The 11,311-nt window shown below is 46.5% G+C and overlaps 1 protein-coding gene across 6 annotated transcripts in view; it reads left to right on the top strand.

The window, feature by feature from the left end:
• The window catches only part of LOC139321993 (trichohyalin-like), a 44,568-nt gene extending 34,064 nt beyond the window's left edge, over window positions 1-10,504 (top strand). For 3 of the 6 annotated variants that reach the window (XM_070950953.1, XM_070950954.1, XM_070950955.1), the window contains 2 exons: window positions 7,886-8,037; window positions 8,154-10,504. In XM_070950953.1, the coding sequence (XP_070807054.1) occupies window positions 7,886-8,037; window positions 8,154-9,953 (1,952 nt within the window). In that variant the 3' untranslated portion in view covers window positions 9,954-10,504. Of the gene's footprint in view, window positions 1-6,381; window positions 7,030-7,885; window positions 8,038-8,153 lie in introns of those variants that run through there. The other 3 variants (XM_070950957.1, XM_070950958.1, XM_070950956.1) reach the window with 3 other exon arrangements.
• The last annotated feature ends 807 nt before the right edge of the window (window positions 10,505-11,311 follow it).

The raw sequence follows: 11,311 nt of genomic DNA on the forward strand, positions 1-11,311 counted from the left end.
GTAAACATCTCTAATCTCAACATTGCTTCTCGTTTGCCCTTCATCTTCTCTTTGAGCAATATCAATTGCCCAGATTTGTCTCTGGCCATTGCTTAGTCTATCATAACTTTGTCTCCTCCCTTCTCTTTGTAGAGTATGTCTGGACTCATATATCTGTTGTCCACTCCGGTCATATTCTCCTGAACTATCAGATGGAGAAAAACTATCCGATTGTGTTGGTCTGGTGACTGCTTCTCTTGATTGGAGTTGTTCCCTTTCATCAACTCTCGAGTCAACCAGCTGAGGCCTTCTCATCTCCCTTTCTCTGGATTCTGAGTAACATAACTGAGGCCTTCTCCTGTCTCTCTCACTGTCCCAGGTTTCATGTTCATCATACCGTTGCCTCTCCTGGTTGTCTTCTCTCTTGGGTGATTCACGAGGCTGGAGCCTTCTCCTTCTTGCAACATCTCTTCCTAGGGAGTGAACTTCATAATTACGGGGTCTTCTCTTATCATCTCTCCTTGGTTCTTCATATCTTTGTGATCGGACATATCTGATATCCCTTTCCACAGGCTCAAGGGACTGGGATCTCCTCCTTCTAACTTCTGTTACTCTGATATTCTCCTGGCTGAACTCCCGGCTTCTCCGCTCTACGTCCTCAGGACGTTGGGATCTTCTGACCTCTTCTCTGCCTTCAGACTCATGAGATCGGGAAGATCTGTCCATGTTCTCAAGCTCAGAAGAATAGGGTCTCCTCCTCCTCTCTTGTTCCCTGTGTTTCAGATCTTCCACTTCTGGTCTTCTGGAAGCTTCACGTGATCGTGGTCTGCTCCACTCATCTTCATCACGTCTCCTTTCAGATCTTCTGACTTCTTCCTCTTCTGCCCGGATTGCTCTATGGACATCTTCTCTCGATTGAAAGACAGAGCGTCCTTGACTCCTCCTCTCACTCTCTCTGTGGTCAGCTTCTTGGAACTGTGGTCTTCTCTCACCTTCTCTGGACAATGGGCGATGCTCCTCATATTCTTCTACTGGGCTACGGTGACGAATGCGATCTTGGCGCTCATCAGCCACACGGGGTTCAAAGACGTGAGACCTCCGCTCACTGTGCATTTCCAGCTCCCTCCTTCCATCTTCCCTTTCTCGCCGTTCACGAGACGGACGACTTCTTTCAACATCAAAATCTGCACGATCCACTCGGGCTTGAGAACCGTATCTGAAGAGTCTTCCTTCAGTCTCTTGGCCCCGGCGTTGCCTCCCATCTTCCCTCCTGGATATGACTATTGGAGAATAGAGGTCTTCTTCATCCCTCTCCAGGAGACCTCGAGCTTCACGTCTGTCATTGTCATTTCTTCTCACAAGTTCTCGGGACTGGCGTGGAGAGTCTTCTTCCAGTGCTGATTCCCGTTGTCTCCGTTGACGGGGTTCTGGTATCTCAATATCCTCCCACTCTTCGGGCTCAAGGCGTCGTTGTTCAGGCTCTCTTTCCTGATGTTCCTGAGATGGACGATCTCTCCTATCACCATCTCTCAACTCACGATCATGTCCTTCAAAGTTGCTATCTTCTTCTTCTTCTTCTACTTCTTCTACAGGTTCAATGGGAAGGTAGCATCCCACCAGCTCCCCCCGTCTTCCTTCATCCATGGAATGTAGGGAAGTCCTATCCGAACCTTGTCTCTCATGGACAAAATCTCCTCTCCTTTCCTCATCCTGAAGCTGCTGACCTCCTCTTTTGGATTCTCCTGCTTCTCCTTCGCGTAGGGCTCTGCTACTCTCGTCCCGAAGAAGATACTCTCTGGGCTGCAGGTACCTGTAACAACCCTTGGCAATTTGGAAGACAAAAATCAGGTACTCATTGAAATCCACCAAGCTGTCTCCATTGACGTCCAGCAGCTTGAAAGTGAGCTCAATCGTCTGAGGGTCGCAAGGATTCTAGAAGTGACGAGAAATAAAAAAAAAGAGGGGTGTTTTTTTTAAACATTTTTCACTCTTAAGATGATCATTTATGATGTTTTAAATGGAATGACATCCTAAGATAGGTTGTCCTGACAAATAGGATTGCTGAGTGGTTGGCTTACCCAACAGTGGGCATTGCCCAATGTTGTCCCTCATCCCCCACAGTTGGTGCTCACCTCCAAGACTTCAGCAAACTCTTTCTGGATAAGCATCTTCATTTCTCTCCGGTTGAGAGCGAGGTTGCCATCCTGGCATCGGGCATACTTGTGAAAGATTCCGACGATGGTACAGACACTGTCCAGAAAGTAGCTCATCTTGAAGTCTCTTTCTGCAAAGACAGGAAAAAGGGATAATGAAGAAGGACCTCTATCTTTCTAGGGTGTCATCCCTTTCAAGAACCTCTAAGGGATTGCTTAACTGTCCCCATCTTCTCCTGTCTTGATGCTCCCCCTCCAAGTTTTCAACTCACCCAGCTCAGCAAAATCAGATGAGCAGCCTCAAGAGACAAAAGTGTGGAAGTGCCAGGAAACCGAACCTCTTTTATAGGTTGGCTAATTGTACAATGCAAGGCGACACCCTCTTCAGTGGATGATCTGATTCATCTTCAGCCCCGGCTCGTTCCACCTCTGTGTCTTCTGAACAAATTGCTCGGCGACTTGTATTTCCACCTCGTCGTTGTCATGTTCCCCAAAATGGAAGCCTAAAATAGCATTTGCTGTCTTCCTGCAATTTTAAAGAAGGAAAGAACCATGCCTTCCATACCTTGTAGGGTGATCATCAACGTCTCCCAGCTTCTGAGGTGCCCATGTCTGGTTTTATCTGGACATCATACAATGTGAGGGTTGGAAGAGATGAGTTCCATAGCACATGCAGGTTTCTTAATTCATCTTAAGTTCAAAAACTAAGGTTGGTTTCCAGAAGGAAGGGAGTTTAAGCTTGGGCAGAAGAACACAAGGTCTTGTGACAACATCAGGATTTATGGTTTGATCCGGTGCAGAATTCCACGGATTATGGTCCAGAAGAGACCTATCAATCAACGGCTTTTAGCTCTATTCATTAGCTTTCCTCCAGGTTGGGAAGCAATATATCCCAGAATGATAGATCTTGTAGGTCAAGAATGGGTGAGGTCCAATTCTCTGTCATCATCAAGCAGGAGAACCTCAAGAAACTTCTGTCACTTCTGTAATGGAGGGAGTCAAACAAATGGCCTTGGTGAAGGACAGATTTATCTTCCCAGGCTTCAACTTCTTATTTTTCTTGCAAAAAAACCTACAAGGAGAAACAGAACCAAGTTTGAGCAGTACGAATGTTCTCCAGGAGCCCAAGCTTATGTGATTGTCCCCTCCCTTTCCAATTTTTAAAATTAACCTTAACCTTAGCAACTTTAAGGTAAGTGGACTTCAACTCCCAGAATTCCTCAACCAGCAGATTTGGAGACAGTTTGGGACAAGAAAATGTTTGGGACCAGGTCGAGTTTTGAATCCAAGCTTGGCACAACCCTAATGGTTATGGTGAAGTAACAGTGATAAGAGAAGATATGGGAAAATGTGCAATAAAAATTATAGTTATGAGGTACGTTGTACGTTGCGTTCCCCCACCTTAATCAGTTGGATGTGCTCAGTGGTGGAATACGTCCTCCACAGATGGATCCCCAAAAGAAGGGGGCATTTTTTTTTAGAGGGCTGAAAAGTTCTCAAGAACTTTGAGGGCAACCTTGTTTGCCCAACTACAAATGTTTTGAGCAAGGCGGGTCAACACTGTGACTATTTTCAGAAATATTCCTTTTGTTTTATTCCTTCAAAGTTCTCTGGTCCTTACCCTACACCATTTATCACTTTATTTTAAGGGTCCCTGCCTTGTTTGTTCAACCTGTCGAGGTCACCTCCTTGTTATTTTTCGTTCCCTGCAGAAAAGGATGTGAGTAATTTTTGTCCTGTAGCCGCTTGTTTTAGCAGCTGGGGTAATTACACCTCGGATAATGATACCTTAACTCATCTAGTGGTTAAATTTAAATGGGTGTCTTCTCCAAACGGAGAATGCAGCAACTCTGGTGGGCTGCAAGCTCCAGCTTTTGAATCAAACTCTTGGGCCCAAAAGGGACCTGGTTTGATGATTCCCATGAGAAGATCAAGACCATCGGATCATTTTTCTTGCTGAATTGAATTGGGGCAACTTCTCTGTCCTTGTAAGAAGTCAAAATGAACCTCTCTTCCTTTAGTTGTTTCTCCAACCTGTAGCACACCCAAGCTTGTATTCACCAACATCACCTTTATGAGCACAATCGGCTCTAGGTTGTGATTTCAGGAAGATATTTCGATGAAACAGCAGGCTGTGACTCGGTGCCAGTATAACATGGTCATCTGATGCTTTCTCAAGGTTTCAAGACCTTCCCCCCCAAAAGCTTCAAGGTATGGCTAAGCATGGATGATGGATCTTGTCCGGAGAACCTCCCTTCAAGAGGCCAACAGTTGGTTGAACTTTTGACTTGGAGGATTTGGGGGGTTGCGTGTGCAAGGATAACTGTTGACCCCCAAAGCCCATGATGATGGTTAAAAGCCTTCTGGATGTTTCTTCACCCCAACTCCCAGCATGCTTATCCAGTGGTGGCTTCTGGGAACTGGAATTTGGTGGAACCTGAAAAATGTGGAGTCCCACTGCTTTGAATGTCAACATGCCAACTTCGATGTTTTGGATCTGGTAGGGTTTGAGGAGCTAAGAAACATAGGACAGTTGTACAAATGAAGCTTGGCCCCAACTATTAGAAGGTGGAAAGATTACTCAAGCTGAATGTCAGGGTTCCAAGTAACCCACTTCTTCCCCACCACTTATTTTTATAGCAAAGCCCTTTCCAACAAAAGCGTCCCTCACAGTTGCTCTTCATGATCTGCCATTCTGAGAGAAGCTAGGAAGTTAACCGTCCTTACTCATTTCTCCCAAATCCCCAGATCTTTTTAGAAAACGGAATTTCAATGCAGGACGAATGCAATGTTTCTCTGAACCTCTGAGCTTCCATGCTTTAGTTTAGACCAGGGCTCTGCAGCCTTAAACACTCAAAGAGCCATTTGGACCCGTTTCCCACAGAAAAGAAAACACCGGGAGCCACAAAACCCTTCCCGTGCCTGACTATTTTCTGAGTGGTCACAGAACTAGCATATGTAGTTGAATTAAATGTTCTGTTTTCTTCTGAAACTTTTCTTTTCTTGGATTTATCCATGGTTGGCCTACCGGGGGTCAAAAAGCTCAATAAATTGTGTGCTGGTGGGTGTCACACATTGGCAGTTGTGACGCATATTTTGAGTGATAGGGAGCCGCAGCAGAGGGGTGAAAGAGCTACATGTGGCTCCAGAGCTGCGGATTGCTGACCCCTGGATCGCATCCTTGATTTATTCAGAACGATAAATACGTGAGGTGCTCCCTTCCTCTCCTTCTGAAGAACTTCATCCCAGAAGGAAACGACGGCCCTAAAATTAGTATTATTACCCCAAGGGTGCGGGCTGTCATTCGCTCACGGTGTTATTTATCTTAAAAAAGATTTGCTTTAAAAAAAAGTCCCCCACCTTTTGAAAAGCAGGAATGATTAGTCAAAGACTTGTTCTACCAAGGAGTTTCGAGTAGCCATCAAGTCTGAGTTGCTACGGGGATCTCGAATAAGTATTACTCCAAGCAACACCTGGGGAAGGAAAATATGTTGTATCCTAAAGAAGGAAAGAATGGGGAATTGAACAGATTTCACATAATTTTACCACCGGTTTGCCGCACACAGAAAATATGAGCGTGCGCACATGCTTCGCTCATGTGCGCGCCTTCCACACATGCACACCTTCCACGCATGTGTGCCAGGGGTGGATTCTACTTACCTTTACTAGCGGTTTGCAGCGGGGCCGCGCATGATCTTCTCTGCAAGCGCAGAAGCGTTTTCATGACGTCGGGGTCGATGGGTGGAGCCTCCCGTCAGTTTTACTACTGATTCTATAGAACCGGTGCGAACCGGGGGCAATCCACTACTGATGTGCTTTGCACGTCTGCACGGCTTGCATGCATGGGCGCAGCTTAGAAAACATGGCTAATAGGACAGCATAGCGCTGGGGTGAGTCGCCACCACCGATTCACCCGAACTGGTCTGAACCAGCTGAATACTACCACTGGAATTGAAGCCTGGTTTGCATACAAGATACAAAATTTGACACTTGCTCCAGATCTATGAAAAAGACGCTTCATGTTTCCAACTTGGTTGCTATTCCGTGCTCCTTCTCTTAATCATTATTTGAACAAAAGTGCGCCTAGTTTATATTCCCCAAAGTTTCTGAAAGTTAGAGTTGACTTATGACAACGATTGGAGCCAGAATTCCTGTCACTGAGCAGAACGGTGAAGTGACGCGTGCCCCATTGTACGACTTTCATCCTAGCTCAGCAAATCATAGTGAAATGAATTCGGTTCCACACTGATTTTGCTTTGCAACTCACAAACCTGAGATCACACAACCTGGGGACACTGCAACCTTACACATACATACTGGTTGCCAAATTTCTGAATTTTTGTCACCTGACTGGGGGGATGCTGCAAAATTCGTGAGGACCAGTTGCTTTCTTCAGTGCTGTTATAACTTCGAAAGGTCACTAAACGAGTGGTTATAAATCAGCTGCTACAAAATAGATTTGGGAGGGACCTTGGAGGCCTTCTAGTCCAGCCCTCTGCTCAAGCAGGAGACCCTACCCCATTCCAGACAAGGGGCTGTCCAGTCTCTTGTTAAAAAACTCTTCTCATTAACCAGTAAGGGTTTCTTCCCACCCACGTAATATTTAATCGGAGATCTAACCCAGAAAAGATAGAATTCCGGTTATTCTCTGGAAACTGATGTTATTTTGGTATGTTTATTTTTAAAAAGACAGCTATAAGGGGGTAAGTTGAAATACAAGGATTAACAACCTGCTTGAAAGAGGCGAGGTGTTGCAAACCGGGCTGGGCTGGACATAAATTTATCTATCATCCAAGCAGGGTGTCAGCATCTTAAGAAATATATAAAAAGGAATCGCATGCCTGCTATTCTCCAACAGTTCCCTGAAGGCTTCCAACCGTTGAATGTACTGAGCTGGGTGAGTTGAAAACTACGTTGCTACGTCGGGAAAGAAAATTAAACTTGGGAGATTGCTGAGAAATTTAGAAAGCACAGGACCAAGCTGGAAAGAGGAGAAGTTGGGTTGGTTAAAAAGATTGAGGAGTCATATTTTGGGGCAATGTAACTTAGCAAAGGGGGAGAAGGAAAAAGGCAGGGAGGATGGAGACTTTGCGTTGGTGAGTGAAAGGAGGTTAGCCTATCCCGGGACTCAAATATGTGTGTTGTTGTGGTCCGCCAGAGGCCAGCGGAGCTGGTAGAAGATTCGGACAGTGAGGAGGTTGGGGAGGAACCTGGGCCCAGTCCTTGAGCCTGGGGAAGGCTCTGATGAGGACTCTGCGTTGGAGGCAAAGAGGCGGCCAGGGCAGCATGACAGTTATCAGCTGCCTTTGGAGTCAGACATCAGTGAGGGAGATGAACAGCTGGAGCCTGTTCCCAGTGTGCACATGTGCAGAGTTGCTAGATGAAGGGAACAGCTAAGGAACAAGGGTCAACATGGGAGTAAGGCCACAGGTGGACAATGAATGGCTCCTCCCAGAGGGAATAAAAGAGGAGCAAAAGGGGAGTGGAGTTTGCAGGAGGCAGTTAGTTTGCTTAATTGGTTCATGACTCTCGGAGACTCCTTGCCAAGTTTTGAAGATATCGGCCTGGTAGCTCTCCAAGCCAGATAAGGTCTGTGTAAATTCACCCTTGAAAAAGACTTTGCTGAATGTGAATGAGAGGAATTCACAGTAACTTAATAAAAAGGGATTTTTGTCGGGATAAGGAGTTTGCTTCATGGTTTGGGAACGCCTAGGTCAAAACAAATGCAAATTTTCTTTCCCTTGTTTCTGCAGACAAAGTTTCTGACATGGCTGGTCTCGTGGATAGTATCTGCACCATCATCGCCGTCTTTCAGAAGTATGCCGACAGGAAGAGTGAGCGTTCTTCCATGAAGCGAAGGCAAATGAAAAGACTCATCCAAAAAGAGTTTGGTGACATTCTAGAGGTAAGGAGGTTCTACCGAAACATTTGAAGGCTAGTTTGAAACTTTAGAGGTTGGGTGGGAAAGAGTTGTCCAGTCTTGAAAGTAAAATCTTTCTGGTTTTTTTTCCTCCCCCCCAGAACCCTCGTGATCCTCAAATTGTCAAGCTGACCTTCCAACTGCTGGACGTGAATGGAGATAATCGCGTTGACTTCAACGAGTTCCTCTTCCTCATCTTCGAAATGGCCACTGCTTGCTATAGTGTCTGGCATCTCCAGGAGTGTCTTTCATACAGTGAGGAAAGCAGGAGAGCTGTGCGTGACGAGGAACCACGTGGGAATGAAAGCAACCGCCGGGAATTCCTGGAGAAGGAGAGGAGAAGAGACGATGTCCGTGAGAGACGAGGTGCCGATCGGACCCCCCTTCAATCCATGGAAGAAGGCAGACGAGGAGAACTTTCCAGTGAACTTCGAGAAGAAGTAGACCGCCACTTTGAAGGACATGATCGTGAGTTGAGAGATGGTGATAGGAGAGATCGTCCATCTCAGGAACATCAGGAAAGAGAACCTGAACAACGACGCCTTGAGCCCAAAGAGTGGGAGGATATTGAGATACCAGAACCCCGTCAACGGAGACAACGGGAATCGGCACTGGAAGAAGACTCTCCACGCCAATCCCGAGAACTTGTGAGAAGAAATGACAATGACAGACGTGAAGCTCGAGGTCTCCTGGAGAGGGATGAAGAAGACCTGTATTCTCCAATAGTCATATCCAGGAGGGAAGATGGGAGGAAACGCCGGGGGCAAGAGACTGAGGGAAGACACTTCAGACATGGTTCTCAAGCCCGAGTGGATCGTGCAGATTATGATGTTGAAAGAAGTCGTCCGTCTCGTGAACGGCGAGAAGGGGAAGATGGAAGGAGGGAGCTGGAAATGCACAGTGAGCGGAGGTCTCGTGCCTTTGAACCCCGTGTGGCTGATGAGCGCCAAGATCGTATTCGTCACCGTAGCCCAGTAGAAGAATATGAGGAGCTTCGCCCATTGTCCAGAGAAGGTGAGAGAAGATCACAGTTCCAAGAAGCTGACCACAGAGAGAGTGAGAGGAGGAGTCAAGGACGCTCTGTCTTTCAATCGAGAGAAGATGTCCGTAGAGCAATCCGGGCAGAAGAGGAAGAAGTCAGAAGATCTGAAAGGAGACGTGATGAAAATGAGTGGAGCAGACCACGACCACGTGAAGCTTCCAGAAGACCAGAAGTGGAAGATCTGGAACGCAGGGAACAAGAGAGGAGGAGGAGGCCCTATTCTTCTGAGCTTGAGAACATGGACAGACCTTCCCGATCTCATGAGTCTGAAGGCAGAGAAGAAGTCAGAAGATCCCAACGTCCTGAGGACGTAGAGCGGAGAAGGCGGGAGTTCAGCCGGGAGGAAACCCGTGCAACAGAAAGCATGAGACCCCAATCCCAAGAACCTGAACCCAGGGACCCCAAGTATGATAGATCTCAAAGTTATAAAGAACCAAGGAGAGATGATCTGAGGAGACCCCGTAACTACGAAGTTCGGTCCCAAGAAAGAGATGCTGAACGGAGGAGAAGGCTCCAACCTCGTGAATTAGTTGAGAGAGAAGACAACCAGGAAGGACAACATTATGAACATGAATCCCGGGACAGGGAGAGAGATGGAAGACATGCCATGTCCCTTGAAGGTGAAACCAGAGGTGAAGATCGGAGAAGGCCTCAAGGAAGTGCCTCCAGATATGATGAAAGGGAGAGACTTCCAGAAGGAGATGCCCGAATGAGACGTACAGGACGAGACATGGCGAGTCCTTCTGAGGCTGGTCGGAGAGAGCTTGATCCCAGCAGCCCACAGCAGATTTCCAGACGCAGAGCTCCTGAACTCAGAAGATCTGAGCCCCGTAGCCTTATGCCAAACACGAAGGGCTAGGAAACAAAGGTTGAAACCAAAGTAAGCAGCAGTTGGGTAACTAATAGCTCTCCAGACCTTGAGAAATTACATCTCCCAGTAGTTCTGGTCCATCTTCTCTAAGACAAGAGTTGTTGGGAACTGTCATTTGATCAATATCTGGAGTGGCTCTGGGTTCCTGGACCTTCTTTTGGAATCTTTGACCAAGAAGCCAACCGGTTTCTTCATAGTTGTAGCCTTACTATAGTCAATAACGTAACTATATTTTCCCCAACTATCCTAGCCATTCAACTAACGTTGAAGGAACCATAATGAAGAACAAATTGAAGACATCCATCAAGAGCATTCCTCAAGGTGGACTAACGGAAACCAGCCTGGTTCTTCCTTGATGCTGAACGTACAAAACGAATATGTTCACTGTCAACTCCATCGGATTGTTGAACACCAACAGTTCTCTGTTTTCCCCTTCCCCTTTCTTCTCTGATTTTTCTCTAACTTTGGATTTAGGGTAAACTTGGTGGATTCATGGGTTTTTTGGTGGGCTACGTGGTGATGGAAATGAAACAAGATAAATAAAGAGCAGTTTCTTCTAAACAAAGTCCATGTTGTTTGTGTTTTGGGTTGACTTTTAATTCTTGGGTGGACACTTTGGGGTTAGAAATAGGTGAAGACACAATCCATCTTGTAGAAAATGATGGAAATTCTACACTAGAGGCAGAAGAAAATAACAGTTGGAAACTTATGAAGGAGAGAACCAACCTAGAACCAAGGAAAAATTTCCCGATAGTGAGAACAATTAATCTGTGGAACAGCTTCCCTCCAGAAGTTGTGAATGCTCCAACACTGGAAGTTTTTAAGAGTTTGGACAATCATTTGTCTGAATTGGGATAGAGTCTCCTCCTTGAGCAGGGGGTTGGATTAGAAGACCTCCAAGGCAGGGGTGGGTTCCAAAATTTTTTACTACCGGTTCTGTGGGTGTGGCTTGGTGGGCGTGGCATGGCTTGGTGGGTGTGGCTTGGTGGCCGTGACAGGGGAAGGATACTGTAAAAACTCCATTCCCACCCCACTCCAGGAGAAGGTTACTGCAAAATCCCCATTTCTTCCCGATCAATTGCGATTCGGGAGGCAGAGAATAGATGGGGGCGGGGCCAGTCAAAGATGGTATTTACCGGTTCTCCGAACTACTCAAATTTTCTGCTACCGGTTCTCTAGAACTGGTCAAAACCTGTTGAAACCCACCTCTGCTCCAAGGTCCCGTCCAACTCTGTGATTCTGTATCCTCCAAGCATGGAGAACAACATTCTCTAAAGCAAGGATTGACAACTTGAAGATGCATGGACATCAACTCCCAGAATTCCCCAGCTAGCACGGGCTGGGGA

Source organism: Pituophis catenifer, unplaced genomic scaffold, assembly GCF_029215685.1.
Source record: "Pituophis catenifer annectens isolate HBS135680 unplaced genomic scaffold, rPitCat1.0.hap2 SCAF_10, whole genome shotgun sequence".
Classification (NCBI taxonomy): Eukaryota; Metazoa; Chordata; class Lepidosauria; order Squamata; family Colubridae; genus Pituophis; species Pituophis catenifer.